The sequence below is a fragment of the Lotus japonicus genome, chromosome 5 (assembly GCF_012489685.1).
Source record: "Lotus japonicus ecotype B-129 chromosome 5, LjGifu_v1.2".
Classification (NCBI taxonomy): Eukaryota; Viridiplantae; Streptophyta; class Magnoliopsida; order Fabales; family Fabaceae; genus Lotus; species Lotus japonicus.
Window position 1 is genome coordinate 39,882,682 of NC_080045.1, and position 20,487 is coordinate 39,903,168.

General features: G+C 34.4%; 3 protein-coding genes across 3 annotated transcripts; 1 reads left to right on the plus strand and 2 right to left on the minus strand.

Moving 5' to 3' along the window:
* Window positions 1-734: 734 nt before the first annotated feature.
* On the minus strand, window positions 735-2,859 carry LOC130720875 (photosystem II reaction center PSB28 protein, chloroplastic). The gene is made up of 2 exons (XM_057571576.1): window positions 2,700-2,859; window positions 735-1,453 (listed from the first exon to the last, which is right to left on the minus strand). The coding sequence occupies exons 1-2, from the start codon at window positions 2,815-2,817 to the stop codon at window positions 987-989; spliced, it is 585 nt and encodes a 194-aa protein (XP_057427559.1). The 5' UTR covers window positions 2,818-2,859; the 3' UTR covers window positions 735-986.
* A 6,234-nt stretch (window positions 2,860-9,093) lies between these two features.
* Window positions 9,094-13,120, plus strand: LOC130720919 (MDIS1-interacting receptor like kinase 1-like). The gene is made up of 2 exons (XM_057571627.1): window positions 9,094-12,045; window positions 12,504-13,120. Exons 1-2 carry the CDS (start codon window positions 9,240-9,242, stop codon window positions 12,908-12,910), a joined length of 3,213 nt encoding a protein of 1,070 aa, XP_057427610.1. The 5' UTR covers window positions 9,094-9,239; the 3' UTR covers window positions 12,911-13,120.
* A 665-nt stretch (window positions 13,121-13,785) lies between these two features.
* On the minus strand, window positions 13,786-18,081 carry LOC130720920 (auxin-responsive protein IAA11-like). Its single transcript, XM_057571628.1, has 5 exons — window positions 17,487-18,081; window positions 16,095-16,423; window positions 15,041-15,176; window positions 14,331-14,392; window positions 13,786-14,252 (listed from the first exon to the last, which is right to left on the minus strand). Exons 1-5 carry the CDS (start codon window positions 17,738-17,740, stop codon window positions 14,203-14,205), a joined length of 831 nt encoding a protein of 276 aa, XP_057427611.1. The 5' UTR covers window positions 17,741-18,081; the 3' UTR covers window positions 13,786-14,202.
* Window positions 18,082-20,487: the final 2,406 nt, after the last annotated feature.

The following is a 20,487-nucleotide window of genomic DNA, read 5'->3' on the forward strand; positions in this document are numbered from 1 at the left end:
ACCCTCTATAAAAGGGAAGGTCATCACCTTGTACCAGGAACTTTTTGACAATTAATGAGAATATTCTCTTTTATTACATCTTTGTTATTTTAGTGCTCTGCTAGGGTTTACTTTTTGTACCTTTCTTACTTGAGCTTACCTTAGAACGCAACAACTTGATTAGGATATATGTCTCAAAAAGTTTTCTTTAATAATAAACACCCCTTAGTAGAACATCCTTTGTCATTCTCCTTCCCCTCCCTCATCCTGACCCCCTAGACCCTAGTTAAAGGTTGTGAGGCATCCCCATAATCCCGAAAGGGTCTAGTACCACAAAGAAAAAATCATGCCACTCCTGTATATCCTAGAAGAAAGAGACTTATAAGCTTAATTTCTTTTGGACAAAGAGACGTAGATCCATTATTAGCAAGATCGACCAATAAATGTGTTTAAATACCGGATGAGTGCAATATGAACAAATTTTCATCACAATTGATAAGAAAAGTTCTATTAATTTTGAATTTCAAAGTGAGTGCTACTATTTGTTTGCACCAGTGCGTATCCAAACATAGCCTAAATCCCGGCTAAATTAGTCTCAAGCATCCGGGCAAAGGCATTCCATAATTATAAAAAGGGTAAATAGACACAAATGAATAAGTTAAGCAGATAGAACAGCAGACAGAATATGGTCAGAAATTACCAAGCATCATGCTGGGCATTTCATCCTTAATTCAAAACATAACAAAAGGAAGTCATTGAAAACAACAAGCTTTCCAACAAGCTTTCCAACTCTTTTATATAAAAACAGTCACATGAAAACTAATCAGCCGCAAGACAATGACCATTTTATAAAACAAAAATGGTTGTCAATAGGGATATGTGGACTTGAATTGAAGTTATGAGTCCGCCAATTTTGCATTTCACTCAAGTTCCATCTAACTATATTACAGAAATCAAACTTCTTGACAGAGGAAAAAAGAATAGAAGGGAAAAGTTAGTACATCAACTCATTTCTTTATGAATTGCAAACCATTTGCATTCGAGTACCGCTCCATGAATCTCATGAATCTATCCCACTCCCGTGGCGTCCGCATTATGTACTTGGCTTCAATTATTGAGGGCTTTCCATTGATAAATTTAGCACTTACATCAGTGGACTGAAGGACTCCTTCCTCATCAATCATGTACAAACCAGTGATATCACCTACTTCTCCAGAAGCGTCAAAGACCGAGGGTTGTTCGAACTTGAAGATCGCCATGCCGTTTGTTCCATCCCTTGATTTTGTCAGCCTCACATCCGGTATTGTTAGTTCATCATTTCCTTGAATGAACTGAATTGCTGGTTTCACCATCATGATAACAGGCGTGTGCATCGCAGTGTTTTGTGTTAGCTTAGGTAACCTCAAATGTGGAAGGTGTAAATGTTGACCATTAAATGAGGAGTTGGAGCTTCTTTGGACAATTGAAGATGGGACTGCATAAACAAAGAGTCTATCATGTTCACAATGAATGAAATCAGGCCATTAGCATTACTTTAAATTGCTAGTGATAAACATCTTCAAAGAAATCATATGCACTTCAAAAGTCCAAAGAACTTTTATAATTTTAGGGGCTAAGGGAAAATGGCACCCCTGCGAAATGTAGCTTGAGACTAAGAGTGTGTTTGTGAGTTGGATTTCCTAGGGGAGGGGAGGGAAGGGTGAGACATATGAGAATCTCTCCCCTTGTTTGGGAGATTTTAAAAAGGTGTGAAAGGTTTGAGGAATTCTTGAAAATCCTCCAAGACCCTCATTTAGTTGTTTTGTCGAGTTCCCAAAATTGGGGGGTTTAGAGGAATTTTGAACTTGCAAACAAGGCAAGGGCTTACCCCCCTTCACTCTCACTTGCCCTCCCCTCCCATTCCCCTCAAATCTTTCCCCTTCCCTCCCCTAAAAACTCACAAACACACGCTACTCTAAAGGAACTTATACGATTACTGCATAAAAAATACTTGATGGTGAGAATTTTTTAAAGTAGCATAAACAACATGTTACTTTTAATGAAAAAATCAAATCCTGCCTGTATTGTCAACATTACCCTGTATGTCACCGAAGCCATGTGATAGGTTTGTTGTGATTTTGTGTACACAGTCTATTCATAATATAGCTGTGCTCTTATCATCCCATATGCTTGAAAACTTCAGGATAGTGCTAATTCTGTTGTTAATTGTAGATTTTCAGTTTTCAAATTACTTTTCTCCACAACATGGGTACATCACTCCAAACTTACAACCGAAATCCTGCTTCTTCTTAAGGTTGCACAAATCAATGTATCACACTTTTTGGTCCTTCAATATGTTTATATTATACTATTATTCTAAATGCTTTGCTCTGACAATTTTATGATGTCAAGAAAAAACAATGAAAATGAAAAGAATGCCAGCCTCCTTTTGTTGTACAATAGGGACAAACCAATCAACCAATACAATGTTAATGACAATCCATACTATAATGCCTTAACACTAAAAACCCAATCTGAATGAAATTGTGGAATTTCAGGTATAGAACTTAAGATGAACAATAACCATAAATTTGAATCCCCAAGCAAACATGCTGACATAAATATCATCAAATCCATACAATGTCTAACATAATTGCATCATCCCAACTTGTATGAAGAGTCTCAGAATCTGAGTCTTTGCACACTTCATATACTAAGAAAACATAAGTGATTGTGTTTACCTGAGTATAAGCGTGGCTTCTGAATTGAGTTGGAAAGCGGAGAGGACAATGCAAGAGAGTGCAGAGTTGCCATTGAAAAATGAACTGTGTACAAAAAAATGGTTGCTCTGGTAGTCATAAAAGAGTAAAATTGTGGTCCACAAAAGGCTGGTGTGTAATGAAGACAGCCATTCATTTGTGAAGATAATCCTTTGCTTTTTGCAAAGGATTTTGTGTGTGACAATTGTTGATGCTTACATGGCAGCCCAGGAATAATACACGTTACAGGAATTATGATACTTATTATGTCAATTACACTCTTTTAATTTTTTGAGTAAAATACACTTACCCCTTCAAGGTTTGCTAGAAAAACACTTCACTCCATTCTTATTCAAAATATACACTCCACCCCACTCATTTTATCATGTTAACTCCAGCCAAAAGATGCTAACGGAATATTTCATTCAAATCAAAATTATTTAATGTAAACTTATTTTTTCATTTCTTTTTTTTTCTGGTTATTTTTTATTTTATTTTTTTCAAAAAAAAAACCTCAATTTCAAATAAAAATCATTTAACGTCAGTTCCATTTAAAAAAAAACGTTAGTTTCAACAAAAAAGAATATAACATCACAATTACTAGTAATACCCAATTTATAAAGGATTTTTATATATAGTGAATTATATAAAAATATTTCAAAATTAATTTCATACTAATTAAAATTTCACCAAATAAATACTAATTAAATTTCTTTTTCCTAGCTTTATAAAAAAATGTTGCTTATGAATTCATTGAGTAGTGTATGAATATTATTTAATAAAATTCTCTTATCATATATCAATAACATCCCTCATTTTCAATTACTAAAAGTAATATATACTTTAACATTTAACATATTATAACCAACACCATCATATTATCCAAATTAATTAATTAATTAAAATAATAATATAACTTTATATTCTTTTATGGAGTAGAAGTTTAACGTACTTTTACCATAAGTTTTAATTTAAAACTATTTCATACATATTTATTATTGAATTATTTTATAAAATGATTACTTTATATACCAGCTCCAACAGTATGTAAGCATTGAGAATATTTGTTTGGTCAAATATTAGAAAGTGACGTTTTTTTCTGGAAAAAAAAATAACCATAAAAAAAAGGAAAAATAAGTTTACATTAAATAATTTTGATTTGAATGGAATATTTTGTTAGCATATTTTTGAATGAGGTTAACTTGATAAAATGAGTGGGGTGGAGTGTATATTTTGAATAAGAATGGGGTGGAGTGTTTTTCTAACAAACATTGAGGGGGGTAAGTGTATTTTACTCAATTTTTTAGTTCCTAACGTACACTTACCGTTATAGACTGATCTCAAGTCTTAGGGACGACATTAAGTAAATAAGTTTCTTTCAACAAATTAATCTCCTGAGGAATCCAAGCTACACTGGTTAAAAACAGAAAAAAAAAATAGAAAGGAAAAGGATATATTAAGACTTTTTTTTTTTTTTTTTTTTTTTGGTCAATAATATATTAAGACTTAAGAGCTTCTTTTTTGGACCAATAGAGCTTTTTTTAATCCTATGCTGCTGACTGTTGCTATGGCCTGGTGTTTTGGGCCTTTGTTCTTCTTGGCCTGGTATTACTTTGAAAAAATATATTAATATGAAAATTATCATTTAAAATATTTTTTCTTTTTTGGTAGGTGAACAAAAAGATTCATAGACATAGGAGATTTCCCACATCTTAGCGACACATGATTTTAGGGTTGTGGCAGTGTGAAATTGCCACAAAATGTGCTCATGCAAAACATACACGCACTTTTTGTCGAGGTTTAAAAGAGCCATAGTTTTGTTTCGTATGTTTCTTGCAATGCATCCAAGTTGTAACAGTTAAAAATTGTCACAAACTAAGATGTCATCAGAGTGTCGATATATTCATGTATAACGACTCATGTGAATATCACGAGTCCAATTCATCTTTTCATTTTGTCGACCCCTACAACCTACGTCAGCTCATTGCTGAGAATTCAAATGTGAGTTGAAGTCTCACATTAATTAAATATGAATATAGTTGATGTTTTATAAGATGTGATGTGACTCATACACTCAATACTAAGATTTTAAATAAAAATATGTGGCATGTTTGATTACAGTTTTCATTTTCAGTTTTTAAAACAGTTTTTAGAAATAATTTTTAAGAACAGTTTTCATAAGAAAAAACAGTTTGAATGACATGTTTTTAAACATTTAGAAAACTGATATCTGAAAACTAAAAACAGAAACTGAAAATATCTTTTACTTGTTTTAGTTTTTTAGTTTTAAAAACTGAAAATGAGAACTGTTTTCAAAAATAATTTTTTAAAACAGATCGTACCAAACAGGACTGAAAACTGTTTTGAAAACTTCAAACAGACATGCTCATGATGTCTAGTTTTCTTGATGTCATTGCACATTGGCTCTCTCCAACACTCTTTATTTTTTGGTCCAACACTCTTTAACCACTTGAGCTGTTTAGATGGACTTTTAATTTTGTCCCTTCAGCCTCAATTATATATGCAGACCAAACTGAGGCCCTGATACTAAGTTGGGCCTGAAACACAAGAAAATGAAGAGATCAGTCCATCAAAGATCTACTTATTGCTCGGAAGTGTGAAGTATAAAACATACTATATATCATACATGTGCGATGCACAGGCTTACTTAAAATATTGTTTAACATTATATAAAAATTATTATAGTTAAATAATTAAAATTAAAATATTTTTCACTATAAATATAAAAAAATTATGTCAAGACATTTCAATAAATATTAATTATAGTTCATTTTGTATAAATAATTAATATTACTCAAATTTAATTATTAGCATAAAATAATTTTAACAATGAAAATTTTATTTATTTAATAATATGAAAAATTATTAAGTTAATTTGAAATATTTAAAATACTAAAAAAATGTTAAGTAGTAAGTGTTTAATGTCATGAAATAAGTTTTAATATCATTTTTTATATTTTTTACCTGGAAAAGTCATTTGGTGTGACATGTCAAGACCAAGAAGAATAAATTAATTTTAACTTTTTGAATTATAATAAGTGATAGCTTAAATAACCTTTTTACAAAAAAAAGCCCAAAATATTATCTTGTGAATATAATTTTTTTCAGCTTATTTGGTTTGAGAGTATTTTCTCACAGCCGATAGCCATGAGACTAATTCCTTAAGGCTCTACGATCACGTTAAGTGGATAGACCAGGCCTCTCACAGCAAACATTTATTCAACTTTGACCATTATTATTTTCTCTATTATGCTTCCTTGAGTAATTTTTATTAATATATCATAGAAAAAAAAACATATATTTTTTTCAATAATGCACATATATGTTATAGTTAATATTAAATACCTTGTAGCAGCATTTTTCAATTTTAAAATAATTTTAATTTTTAATATTTGTCAAATGCAAATAAATATTTATTGTTTTATGATTTAATGTTTTTAATGTAATACTCAAGTCTCCTTTACATTTTTTTTGGTACATCGGAAAGATAAATTGCACTCGCTAAGAATTGATTCCTGAACCTCCCCCTATCCAACTCATATGTCCCCAGCTCTTACCACTTGAGCTATCATACGGGACCAAATCTCCTTTACATATAAACTCAAATGCACATATTTGTTTTTAATTGTATTTTTTGATTGTAAGATCTTTATAATTTATAATTTTTTATAAATACAAGAAATATATTAAATAGAAGAAGAGTCACTATTTCCTTCACTATTGTCTTATAATTTTATTTTTTTTAATTAGTTAATGGCTTTAAACATTGCAATTTTATTAAGTTTTTAGAGTTGTGGTATACCACACGATTTCAAATTATAACCTCATTATTTTCTAATAACTGATGCTTAAATTTTTTTAGTCGGTTACATCTCCATGGATATGCATCTAGTATAATTTTTTGCGAGTTCATTTCATTGACCTTTCATTAAAAGAAAAATGCAAATACATCAGAAAACACAAATATATTCTAGGAGTACATTATTCATTGTATGTTGATTATACATATTCATCTATTTATTTATTTAACCATTATTTGGGACTTTTCATTTCTGTGAGTTTCTTAATCCTTACTCCCTCATATGCCAACTTACTAATGTGGATTATTATGCTTATAAAAAAAACTAATGTAGATTATTATTTTAATTCAATCTTTGTATTTAATACAATGATGAAGTCTCTTGTACATATACACATTTAATGCTTAAAAAAATATAAGTGTGTTTTACATATATATAGATAGATATGAAGATTTTGATCAATAACAAGGAGTGGCATGCAAAGAAATCTATTTTTTAAAAGTACAAATATGAGTTACATGTGCAATTATTAGAACCATGAACACTTTTGATCCCGTTTTAGCATCTCTTTGCTGGATGTATCATGTAATAAGAGTTTTCATTCTATCTTTTTTCCTTTTTTTTCTTTCTAGTTTTGCTTGGCACAGAGTCATGTGGACGTACGCACGTAAGTAAGGTTTTAAACATCCTCTCCAATCTAATCCTTCGGATTCCCATATGAAAAAATAAAAGGTTTATGAGAAAGAACAGCCATCAAATAATTCAACATGACCAAATTCATCATTATTTGAGATCTCCACTATGTGTCTCTCTCTCCAATAATAAGGAAAGATGGATGTACTTCACTAGGAAGCTGCTATTTCACATGGCTTCCATAACGTGGACAGGTGCCAAATGTGTTTCAGTTTCAGGCAATAGAAACGGCAGTGCATGCCACTAATGCTATCATCACTTAATACTACTTTCTTAAGTCCAACACGCCCACATGCCTGCATGTGAATATTGTAAGTCTGGAAACTGCAAAAACAATAAACAAATTGAAAACTTACCAACAAATTCCATTACAGTTGATAAATAGCTGAGATTCTTAAACATTTAGTCGAAGGGACCCTTAGTTGAAATGTGTGATCTCTTATCAATGTGTAAGGAAGGTGACAGAAGCCTACCCAAGAGTCTCGATAATATTAATCTCATGATTTCGAGAGTAGGAATACTTGATGCACACTAAAAAAAATTAAGAATTTAGATCTCAAAGAAGTGGCAGTTGGTGGGCTCACACCACACCATGATTGATTCAGTGCACTACTTTGCCCCCATTTACTTGTAGTTGTTGATTTCCTTTAATAATTTATTCTCTACTCTTGAGGGCATGCTACTACTTTCATCTATTGCAGTTTTGCCTTCTTATTTATCTTCTAATAAGGGAAAAAGAAGAAAACCTTCATCTATTGCAGTTTTACCTCAATCATTTTTTTTGTACTTTTATTTTCTTAAGAAAATCAATGAACAGTAGAATTGTCTTATTTTCATGTTACTTTCGCCATGTAACATGGAAAGATTCCCTTCTCTAAATCATATTGAATAATCAACATTTATGGGGGCTAAAACCATCAGGGGGAAAAATGGATAATGGTTCTGATATTCCCATTTGAATATTATCATATTGTTTTTATTTCACTCTTGTCTCTTCCTTCCTTCTTCTATACTCTTTTGTTAAAGGGTTTTGATATATTCATACCCAAATTTTCTTCCATCCCATTTCAACTGGCTTTCACTTTTTATCACTGTCTTGTTTTTCAAACACATCTCTCATATCTCTTTCTTCTATACTCATAACTCTCTTGGTGTAGGTGGATTTGTGATGTTAAATACAAAAAATTCCTCTGTTTAAGGATTCCAGTTTGGATTTTGTTGAGACAATTACAAGTACATCCATGTTCTGGTGGAACCTACCATTAACCATATGTTAGTTGGGCCACTTATGCATCATTTATGAATCTTTGTCATGGTTAGAACTTAGAAGTTACCTTCCAAATCCGCTGGAAATTCAACTTTCACAATCATAAAACACCCTTAAAGTTAGCTTAATGAACATTTTTAATGAATGTTTAGGTTCTGGCATGGTAAGATGCTTTTAGTTTAGATACTATTTATTAACACCCCATAAGGAAAAGGCTCTGAAAGCAGCCGTTGTAAAAGCACATACTTATAAAGTTCCCTCAACTGTAACTTTTTTTGTCACTTCTACACATTCCCCCACAACAGGTTGAATCTCAGTCATAGATTGCCAAATTGATATAATATAAATACCTGTGAACTGATGGAAAAAAAATGTACTGTTTAAATAGTTTCAATTGGGAAAGAAAGTTGAAGTGAATTATTTGGATCTTACATTCCTTTATTCTCCAATCTTCTTAGCAAGAATTAATAGAGACTCAAAATAAACAAATAGGAGAGAATCAATTGTTTTTAATAAAAAAAGTACAACAACTGCACCATTATTCCTCCTTCAAGTTGACAAAGATAAGTTGATAACAAACAAAGCAAGAAGTAGAAACTAACACAGTGTATGAAGGGTCACATTCTCTCCCATGTTTTATGTCGGAGAAACTTCCAATAAGTCCAAAGCTTTGCTGTCACAACTTTAACATCACTATCTTCTAATCAAAAACCAGTTCATAAACCTGACAAGACCTTAAAAATGATCAAAACTAATCAAAGGTTTATAATTAGACCAACCTTATCATATATCAAACCACATTTACATTCTCAATTACTACTTCCTCAAAAACTAGAGATAACACTCTCTGTCAATATTGTTCTGTCGACACCCTCAAATGGTGGACAATTGAGAGACAGATCAAGCAAGAACAAAATGCAGCTGAAACCTCAGTTTTCCTTCTTCTTCTGTTGCATTTGGTGTTTCTCTTATGCTGCTTCTGCTAATGATGAAGCATCCACTTTGATTTCTATAAAAGCAGGTCTCAGTGATCCACTGAATAGTCTTCATGATTGGAAAATGTTGGATAAAGCACAAGCTCATTGTAATTGGACTGGTGTTCAGTGCAATTCAGCTGGAGCTGTAGAGAAGCTTGATCTCTCTCACATGAATCTGAGTGGAAGCATCTCCAATGAGATACAAAAGCTTAAAAGTCTCACTTCTCTCAACTTGTGCTGCAATGGATTTGAGTCATCGTTGTCAAAATCCATAGTCAATCTCACCTCACTGAAGAGTCTTGATGTGAGCCAGAATTTCTTCACAGGTGACTTTCCTTTAGGCCTTGGAAAGGCTTCAGGGCTTGTGACCTTAAATGCATCCAGCAACAATTTCTCTGGTTTTCTTCCTGAGGATCTTGGAAATGCCTCTTCCTTGGAGACACTTGATATCAGAGGCAGCTTCTTTGAAGGGTCAGTTCCGAAATCGTTCGCTGGCTTGAGTAAGTTGAAGTTTCTTGGTTTGTCTGGGAATAATCTCACTGGGAAGATCCCAGGAGAGCTGGGAAAACTTTCATCACTGGAGTATATGATCATTGGGTACAATGAGTTTGAAGGTGGGATTCCAGCAGAGTTTGGAAATCTCACCAATTTGAAGTATCTTGATTTAGCAGAAGGCAATCTTGGTGGTGAAATCCCTTCTGAGTTGGGAAAGCTTAGAGTGTTGGACACAGTTTTCTTCTACAAGAACAATTTTGAAGGCAAGATTCCACCAGAGATTTGCAATGTGACTTCATTGGTGCAGCTGGATCTCTCAGATAACATGTTATCTGGAAATATTCCAGCTGCGATAGGTCAGCTGAAGAATTTACAACTTCTGAACTTCATGCGAAACCGGTTATCCGGTCCCGTGCCTTCTGGCCTTGGGAGCTTGCCTCAGCTAGAGGTGCTTGAGCTCTGGAACAATTCGTTGTCAGGGTCACTGCCTAGTGATCTTGGCAAGAATTCCCCACTGCAGTGGTTGGATGTATCATCCAACTCACTCTCTGGTAAGATTCCAGAAACTCTTTGCAACAAGGGAAATCTCACCAAGCTTATACTTTTCAACAATGCCTTTTCCAGTCCAATTCCGGCAAGCCTATCAACGTGCCCTTCGCTCGTTCGTGTTCGAATCCAAAACAATTTTATATCCGGGACTATTCCTGTGGGTTTTGGCAAGCTTGGGAAGCTTCAAAGGCTAGAATTGGGTAACAATAGTCTTTCTGGTGAAATTCCCCGTGACCTTGCTTCTTCCACATCCCTTTCTTTCATAGATTTCTCCAGAAACAACCTGCACTCTTCTCTTCCTTCCTCTATTATTTCCATTCCAAATCTGCAAACTTTCATTGTCTCCAACAACAACTTGGATGGTGAAATCCCAGACCAATTTCAGGACTGTCCCTCACTCGGAGTCCTTGATCTCTCATCGAATCGTTTCTCTGGAAGCATTCCGCCAAGCATTGCTTCATGTCAGAAATTGGTGAAACTAAACCTGCAGAACAACCAATTGAGTGGTGATATCCCAAAAGCATTAGCAAGCATGACCACATTGTCCATTCTTGAACTTGCTAACAACTCTCTAACTGGTCAAATACCTGAAAACTTTGGTATGTCTCCTGCTCTAGAGACATTCAATGTTTCACACAACAAGCTAGAAGGTCATGTCCCAGAAAATGGCGCGCTAAAGACAATAAACCCAAATGATCTAGTAGGCAATGCTGGCCTATGTGGTGGTGTTCTCCCTCCATGTGGCAAAACCCCTGCATATTCATTTAGGCATGGGAGCTCAAATGCAAAGCACATCATTGTGGTATGGATAATTGGAATATCATCAATCTTTGCCATTGTGGTTGCAACTTTGGTTGCAAGATCTGTATACCTAAGGTGGTACACTGAAGGATGGTGCTTTGGAAGAAGATTTTCTAAAGGTAGCAAAGGATGGCCCTGGAGATTGATGGCATTTCAGAGGCTTGATTTTACAAGCACTGACATTTTATCCTGCATCAAGGAAACAAATGTGATTGGCATGGGCGCAACTGGGGTTGTTTACAAGGCTGAGGTACCACAATCAAGCACCGTTGTGGCAGTCAAGAAATTGTGGAGGTCAGGATCTGATATTGAAGTAGGAAACAGTAGTGATGATCTTGTTGGAGAGGTGAATCTTTTAGGGAGGCTAAGGCATAGGAACATTGTTAGACTGCTAGGATTCCTTTATAATGACACTGATGTGATGATAGTTTATGAATTTATGCACAACGGAAACCTTGGAGATGCCTTGCATGGTAAACAAGCAGGGAGGTTGCTCGTAGACTGGGTTTCGCGGTATAACATAGCTCTAGGAATTGCTCAAGGACTTGCTTATCTTCATCATGATTGTCATCCACCCGTTATCCATCGTGACATCAAGTCAAACAATATACTGCTTGACGCAAATCTTGAGGCAAGGATAGCAGATTTTGGGTTAGCCAAGATGATGATCAGGAAGAACGAGACAGTCTCCATGATTGCTGGATCCTATGGATACATTGCCCCTGGTGAGTTACTAGTTCATAAATATGAGTAATGACTACTATGGTTTTTATAATAATGTAGGTTAGTAAAAAGCTCAAAGAGCATAACTGCTCATAATCAATTCTGGCACCCAGAAGCTACTAATAAAAGCTTCTCCCCCACAATTGATTTTGACTTTAAAACCAATTATAGAAGGATTTCCAAATATGCTATGATAGCATGTTTATCTGATTGACTTTAAAATCAATCAAATAGAAGAGAAGCCTGCCTATTTGTGAATAGAAGTTTCTTCATTAGTATAACATGTTTGGATCAGCTTCTAGTTCCTTAGAATCAATTCTGTCACCTAGAAGCTGCTCACAGAAGCTTCTTCCAAGAATTGATTTTGGCTTCAGAATCAATTGTTCAAGAATTTCCAAACATGCACTTAGATGTATAGTATTTACATTTCTAACTATTTCAGTGCTTTATTTTTTGGCAGAATATGGATACTCCTTGAAGGTGGATGAGAAGATTGACATATATAGTTATGGAGTAGTTCTGTTGGAGCTTCTCACAGGAAAGCATCCTTTAGATCAAGAGTTTGTAGAATCTATAGACATTGTTGGATGGATTAGAAGCAAGATAGACAACAAATCTCCAGAGAAAGCATTAGACCCCAGTGTAGGAAACTGCAAGCTTGTTCAAGAAGAGATGCTTTTAGTTCTTAGAATAGCACTTCTTTGCACTGCTAAACTCCCCAAGGACAGACCCTCCATGAGGGATGTTATAATGATGCTAGGAGAGGCAAAGCCAAGGAGAAAGAACAGTGGCAGCAATGAAACATTAGCAGCTAGCAAGGAGAGGCTTGTGATTAACACATCATCACCGGTTAATGGCCTTCTGTAAGAACTCAAACTGAAGTTTTTGCAAAGTCTCCTCAATTGTACTTAGAACTATTGTTAATTTCCTCTAATTTTGTAATCAGTCAAATCTGTAATCAAAATAGATTAGTTTTTGCAAATAAATATTTTTTCTATGTATCATGCTCAGTCACAAAACCAAAGAAAACAATTGTACCTACCTAATTTTAATAAGATTGACAGATTTTTAATCTCATTTTAGGTATATATATCCGTTACATAAAGTAATTATAAAGTCAATAGTTACTTATTAATGATCCGTTTGTGCTTGTCTAAATCAAACACCAACTACATCAAAATGAGTACCACAGAAGAGATTACTTTAGGTCAAATTTTCCTGGCAAGCATTCTTTACAAAACCCCATGATTGCTCGTGCTTTAAGTTTTTAACCACAAAAGTGGCGACAGACATATCACAACAAACATTTTAGCTTCATCTAAAGCCATAACCATTAATCCCTTTAGGTTCAGGCCTGCATTAAAGCAGACAGTCTTTGAATATTTGTTTGCACTAGTGCAATGTTAGTACACATTTCAAGACAAAATGTGAGCACATATCTTATGGAGCGATGAAAGTTTGTTCACATTGCACTCAATTAGTTTTCAACTTAATTAAGCGCTTATAACAATAAGCATTTATTGCATAAGCGCTTATTCATAAGGTAATTTAGAAACTCATTAAAATAAGCTGAAAATGTTATATGTAAGCATAAGCTCTTATTTAGAAGCTAATTTCTATGTAAGCATAATGTCCCCTTGAAATATTAAGGAATAAAAAATATTAATTTACCAATTTTAAATAAATATTTCATCATTTTTTTTTTCTTTCTTAACCCTATACTCCTGAAGAACTCATTAGCATTTGCCTCAAGAATGTGGCAAGAAGATACTTTCTCAAAATAGGTGTTCCCTCAAAGGAAAATTTGAGTTACAACAGTAAGAAAATTCAATCAGTAACTAAATGGCTGAGGAAGTTAGCAAGCATCCAACATTTACAGCATTAATAAAGAGCCTGACTTTTATGATCAGTAGTATAATATGAAAAACTATGATGCCTGCACCCTCCAAGTATAGAGAGGCAGTGACAAAATATACCAAGTTAAGCAAACACAAACTGAATCAATAAAGAACCAAAAAAGGGAGCTGGATCATTTAAATCTCAAAATCCATGTACTTCCTGTATTCCTTTGCTCTTCTCTTGTTTTTTTGTTTTCTTCTTCTTCTATTGCAGTTACTAACGTGATAAGTTCTCCTTATCCTTAGCCATTAAAACAATATCTATATGGGCTTGCTTTTCTGTCTGCTGTTCTTTTCTTCCAATCTTGGGGCTGCAAAAAAGTGATCACATTAGTAAAAGAATAATATATAGGGTGAGTTCAGGTAGGAATAATAATGCATCTATTTACCAAGTCCATTAGCCTCAGATGTTCTCATGATCCGTAGTCTCCTCACTGAACCGGTGAACATCCTGATTGCAATTTGAAAGAGTAAGATAAGTAAATATCAAACCAGAGAAAACAGAATATCCTAATTTTCAGCACCAAATGTTAAAAGACAAGCTAACTTGAAGCATGGTGTTAGAATATAATATAAAACCATTCATAAAACCCTTACCCAATAGCTTAAGCTTTTGAGATAATTGGTTGCTTGACATGGTATCAGAGTCTCTATGACTTAGCGGTCTAGAGTTCGATCCTTGCTCCCTAACTTTCTAATTAAAAAGTGGAATTTAAGCACATGGTAGGTGAGCCTGTTCATTTATCCACGCTTTAAGCCCGAAGGGCTCTTGCGTGAGGGGCGTGTTAGAATATAATGTAAAACCATTCATTTAGTCCCTACCCAATAGCTTAAGCTTTTGGGATAACTGGTTGCTTGACACACGGGAACATATGGATCCTCACACATAAAACCCATCCCCGGGCGTCATCCGATTTTAAAAACATTACTTCTTAGCGCACAGATACAATCTCGTAATTCTCTAACCAAATTAACATTACATGTACTATTTGACAGTCAACTGACAAATAAATTTTCCTTTTACAAAATGCAGCAGTATCAGTAAAAACATCACGGATTTGAACCTGAAATAATTGATGATTACAGAACAGTTTCTTACCCCCAAGGAACATCCCCGACCAGCATCCAATCTCCTTCCTTGTCTTCATAAGTGAGCACAAACTTGGAAGATCCATCCAACAACTTTGAATGCCTTTCTCCTCCAAAAATAATGCCACGATCATCCCCATTTGAACCTATTGACAATGATCATGTCAATACCATTGGGGAAAAACTAATAGAGCACAATTAAAATACAAGATTAATTGGTCTTTTCTAAATAGAAAATAGCATGGCATACACAAGAATTATTTTGTCGTATGTTGTTCACTTTTTTCCCTATGCCATTAGGAATTTGGGAAAGTTGAAAAATGTTTGCTCCATATCAAAGCTCTTGCAAACAGTTTATGAATTGTAGTTGAAGATAACTTAAACAAACAAGCTACTGTTTGGTAGTTTTTGTCTTTCAGGGTACGTTTGAATTGACGGCAGGTCATGGAACAGAAATCGGTGAAACATAATTAAACAGAACAGAATAAAATGGGAAAAAAAAAATCATACCACTGTTAGGATATTTTAAATTGAATGGAACATAGTGATTGAACAAAATGAGTTACAACATTTTTTATTCCTGTATTATCTTTGCTTTTAAAAACACTCATTAAGATTTATTTATTATGCTTTTATAAACTGATTTTCAACCTCATATATACTCCAACCAAAGGCTTTTACTTGGTATAATACTATAAAGTATAATATTCATGTCATAAGGCTTTTAAATCTAACCCAGATTAGGAGAAGAAGAGAGAGGAAGAGTAAAAGTTGAAACCCCTATCATCTCCACCCGCATAAAGTAATCCATACATGCTTGTTGGTTTTTGATTTTTCATTGATCTTCAGAATATATCATTTTTTATTAATCACAGCATATCACTAGATTTTCTTAGTTATGAAGAGAGGAAGCAACATGCTAAAGCAGATAGAGAAATGGTATACAATCAACAAAATATCCACAACACTGATGAAATCCTAGTGATCATGAAAACATGACACAAATCAATGAAGGAGTTGCATTCAGTTATCTTTATTATGAGTAGGAAGTCAGAGAAAGTCACCTTTGCAAGTGATGGATGCAGTTGATTCATTAAACATATCTTCCAATGTTTCTGCTAAGGTTTCATAGGAACTATGGGCGCTCAAATCAACTTTCCTTCCAATTGGTGTACCGTCCATGTTTACCTTGATGAACGGGGAACTCCTGATGTGTCTTTTGTCTTTGATATTGATTACGCTATTATCATTGCCATTTTCAGCACCCTTCCTTACCACAGTATTGTTGCTCTTACTCTTCTCAGCAACAGGGTCAAATACTTCAGTTGATTTGGCCTGGCTATTAAAGCTGTTCATTCTACATGCTGGAAGGGGAGGCCATCCAACTACTTGACTGTACGAGAAATTAAACCACAAGAGAAATGACAACACCATCAGTGAAGAAATGAGAATAAAATTGTTAAACATTTGATTCATAAAAAAGGCATAGCAACACCATAGACATCATTGAGAAAAATTATAATCATCTACATCACAAAATAGAAGTGTTATTTGCACATGGAAAACTTCTAGTTGAGAATTATTAAATTGCTAACCAACTTATTTAAAACAGTAAAAAGATGGCAATATAAAAGCATGAAAAATCTTCCACAACTTGTAGCAGGTTTGGATCAACTTCTTCTCTTTCTTATCAATTCTGAAACATGGAAGCTTCTTCCCAGAATTTATTATGGCCTCCAGAATTAATTGTAGAAAAAATTTCAAACATGCACTTAGTCTACTGATGCAAATCAATAACTCTGCACAGTACTTCATACACTAATGGGTAACTCCAACTCCAGAAGTTCAGTTGTAGCTTTGCTTTTGTTACACTGATTCTAATTCTGCCCCTGATAATAACTTTCCTTTTATCTCCTTTTTTCTTAATTAGGTGAATCTAATTATAAGGAAACTCTTAAGTTGGCATTAAATGAGAATTTTTAGGTTGTATCTTTATAAATAGAACTGGACCAAAAAACTTAATCAATCAAATTCCAGTACCATATAGTTTAAGCTAAGGAAAACTTCAGCATTCTTGCTCTTCTGAGTTGAAAAGTAGAAATTAACTGCTCCAGCTTTTGAGAATTTATGATACAGATTTTTTTCCATATATATGCAATCAATTGGGTCTAGATTATCATAAATATATAAACAGTCACTTGTAAATACACTATTTACTAAACCCTCTAGCGGATTGTGGCAAAACAGAAACAAAAGAAGTTCTCAAAGGACAAATTTGCTGTAATTGGTAACCTCACAATAAGATCAAAAAATTTAAAGCAACTAAAATTGCAAACATGTCCTCAAACTCATTCTATCCCATTGAATTTCTTAAGGAAAGTAACACCATGTGATCCATATATGAACAAAAAAAAAAGCTGAATTTCTCAAGGAAAATGGTGTTAAAGAAGAAAAACCTGGGCCGGTTAGTAGCAACAAGAGATTCAGCAGCTCTCTTGGTCCCAGCAGCAACGTTGGAGGAGGAGGGTGATGGTGCTGAAGAAGAAAAATCCTTAGCTGTGAAAATTCTAGCATAAGGGGCATGTTGATGATGAGACTTTGCATGGTGAGAAAGGCTTAACCCAAGACCCAAATCAAGCTCAGACTCATCTGGGGATGAAGAATCCTCAGAAGAAAGGGCCAAGTTATCATCTTTAGACGCCGTTGACATGACCAACCACAGAAAAAACAACTGGGCAGCTGAAAAATCTGGTTTTTCTGAAGATTTGAGGGAGACAGACAGAGGGAACAAAAGGGGTGGATGGATTTGAAGGTAAGATTTGAGGTTTGTGTTGTGTGTAATAAATGGTTAGGTGAGAGTGGTAATGGAATGAGACAGAGGGAGAAGGAGTAGAAGAAGAAGAAGAAGAAGATGAAGAGAGAAAGGAAAGGAAAGGAAAGGCAAAGTGACCCCACCTGTCTGGTCAAGTTTGTGCGTCTCCTCCATCAATGTTTTGCTTTACTTTTTCTATCTTTCCTTTTTTTTCTTTCTTCTCCTTCTAGATTCTCTCTCTCACCCTTGTTTTTTTCTTTGTCTACACTCCAAACTCGTGAATGATATTCAAGATTTTTTCAATTTCTCCTCCTCCTCCTCCTATCACGAGAAAGATAACATGGGGATTCTATTGGATTGGAATGGAAGGAATACTCCCAAGTCCCAACCTATACAATATTGGTAAGAACAAACTTTTGGTCCATTTATTTATTAAAAATGTATGTAATGTTCTGGTTGGCTCAAGTGGCCACAAGGTTTAACATTGTTTTGGATGGTCTAAGAAGTTTTATAAGTGAACATCATGTTGACTAAGTTAGGACAACTAAATGAAGGTTCTTCTCATCCAACTGTTATTAGCCGAATGAAACTAAATTGATACATTTTATTGAATAATTGCAACTCAAAGATAGTCATCATTTCATAAGCCATTCGCGAAGGTTTCATTAAGGGTATGTGCCTCAATTATGACTCTCACCTTGTTTATAAATACAAGTTTGATAGTTCATTTGCACAAGTATTACTCATTTTGTTAACTTTTGGTTCTTGTAAGGTTTTGAGTTTTATTATCTTTGCTCTAATACTGACTTAAGCGTCCGAGTGTCTTTGCAGGTACCCGTACCTCATTGTTGTGTCTACACCACACCACCATCTTAGTAGAATCATCCAGGATCGTGCACCACTGTCGAAGATTGAGAGCATCTGTCAGATCAAATTTGGAAAGAACATTTTGATGCGATTTGTGGGTAAAAGTAATCCAATCTGATGTCAATGATTCAAACGCGTAGAAGATAACAGTTTGACAGAGAGTCGCCGTCGAGAGAGCATTCTTTGGGAATGCCTCATGTGGAAGACGTTGAGGATTAAACTATTCACAATCAAATTAGGAATCATATTTCAAAGCTTGACAAATTCGTCAAGTGAGTCGAGCAACGACTCGGTGATTTAAAGAGGTCAATCCACGTGTCTCAAATTCCTAATTATAAAGAACTGATTAGAAATTAAGGGAAACCAAAAGACAGTTAGAAGTTGTTACAACGTGAGTTTAAGGTAGTGTGTCTTTGAAGTCACCTAAAAGGCAGTTAGAAGTCTCAAGTTTTTAACATTCTCTTAAAGAAAACAATTTGTATATATAGGGGTTATAACGTCTTTTCATACAAAAAATAATCTTCTCTTCTTTCATTATTTACTCAACCAAACAAGAAAATTCACATTATTTTTTCTCTTCTCTTTCTTATTTTTTTTTTATCAAACAACTTATAAAATCTACTCATTTTTTCACTTATATCTCTCTATTTTTCCTACGTATTTTCTCTCATAAACCAAATAAAATTGTAGAGCCTGCTTGGCCACTAAGTTTAGGTCTTCGCTATGGTCCTCACTCACTCATGCAGGGCCGGCCTTGGGCCTGTGCAAGCAGGCCCACAGCCCAGGGCCTCCAAAAAGAAGGGGCCTAAAAAAAAATTTGTGAGATATATTTCCAAACATATAAATTATTAATGTTCGAAAATACTCTAATATAGTGAGCTAGTTCAATGGAAAAGCACTATACTCTGGAACCTGAGTGGTACAGGTTCAAATCCTCCTCCTGGTGGCAATTTTTTAGCCATTAATTCGAATTTAAATTCAAAATTTATGCAAAAAGTCAGGGGTCTCTGGGATTCGAACCCGCGAGATTTGAACTGCATGGCCAGGAGATGCGTTGCCAAGCGAACCAACGCATTGCTAGTTGATGATTCCAGACATTAATTGTATATAACCGTGTTTTAAGAGCTTAATTAGCATTGGAATCTAGAAGGTTTCCTTGGGTTCTTCTACCTAATTTACTAGATAAGTGGATATTAACTGGTGAACCAATTAACTCTGAAAATGCTTAATGGGTTAGCATTGATAGCAATTGAGAATAATATGTTGGAGAATATATAATATGAAACTTGATTGAAAATTTTGCTTCAAAAAATGCTAGGAGAGAGGCTTTTTTTTAGTTAATTTTTTTTTGGCTTATTAGCACTTTTGGTCCCTCAGGTTTCAAAAATGTGCAAACGGAGTCCCTATAGTTTAAAAATAGCATTCTGCTACCCCAACGTTTGTCTCCGTCAACAGTTTTGGTCCCCAGGCAATTTTCCGTCAAAAAACTAACGGATCTGAGGGTAAATATGTAATTGAGCCAAAAAAAATTAATTAAAATAAAATCCAGAAAATTCATCATCTCCCTCTTGATCTTCCATCATCTTTACCATTTTCTCTATCATCAAAAACCCAGAAAATTAAAAATCAAAATCATCTTCATCTCCTTTTCATCTTCGTAACTCGACCCACTCAACCACCGTAACCACTCTCACGCATACAACCACCCTGTTCTCCCTCTTCGTCAAAACCGTCAACCCCAAAACCCTCCTCTTTGAAGCTGATCTGCACGATCTATG

Coding starts and splice junctions, on each gene's coding strand:
- LOC130720919 (XM_057571627.1), top strand. CDS start 9,240: ATGATCAAAACTAATCAAAGGTTTATAATTAGACCAACCTTATCATAT. Junction 12,046..12,503: donor CTATGGATACATTGCCCCTG/GTGAGTTACTAG, acceptor ATTTTTTGGCAG/AATATGGATACTCCTTGAAG.
- LOC130720920 (XM_057571628.1), bottom strand. CDS start 17,740: ATGTCAACGGCGTCTAAAGATGATAACTTGGCCCTTTCTTCTGAGGAT. Junction 16,424..17,486: donor GTTGCTACTAACCGGCCCAG/GTTTTTCTTCTT, acceptor TTTCTCGTACAG/TCAAGTAGTTGGATGGCCTC. Junction 14,253..14,330: donor ATCTGAGGCTAATGGACTTG/GTAAATAGATGC, acceptor ACTTTTTTGCAG/CCCCAAGATTGGAAGAAAAG.
- LOC130720875 (XM_057571576.1), bottom strand. CDS start 2,817: ATGACTACCAGAGCAACCATTTTTTTGTACACAGTTCATTTTTCAATG. Junction 1,454..2,699: donor GAAGCCACGCTTATACTCAG/GTAAACACAATC, acceptor TTGTTTATGCAG/TCCCATCTTCAATTGTCCAA.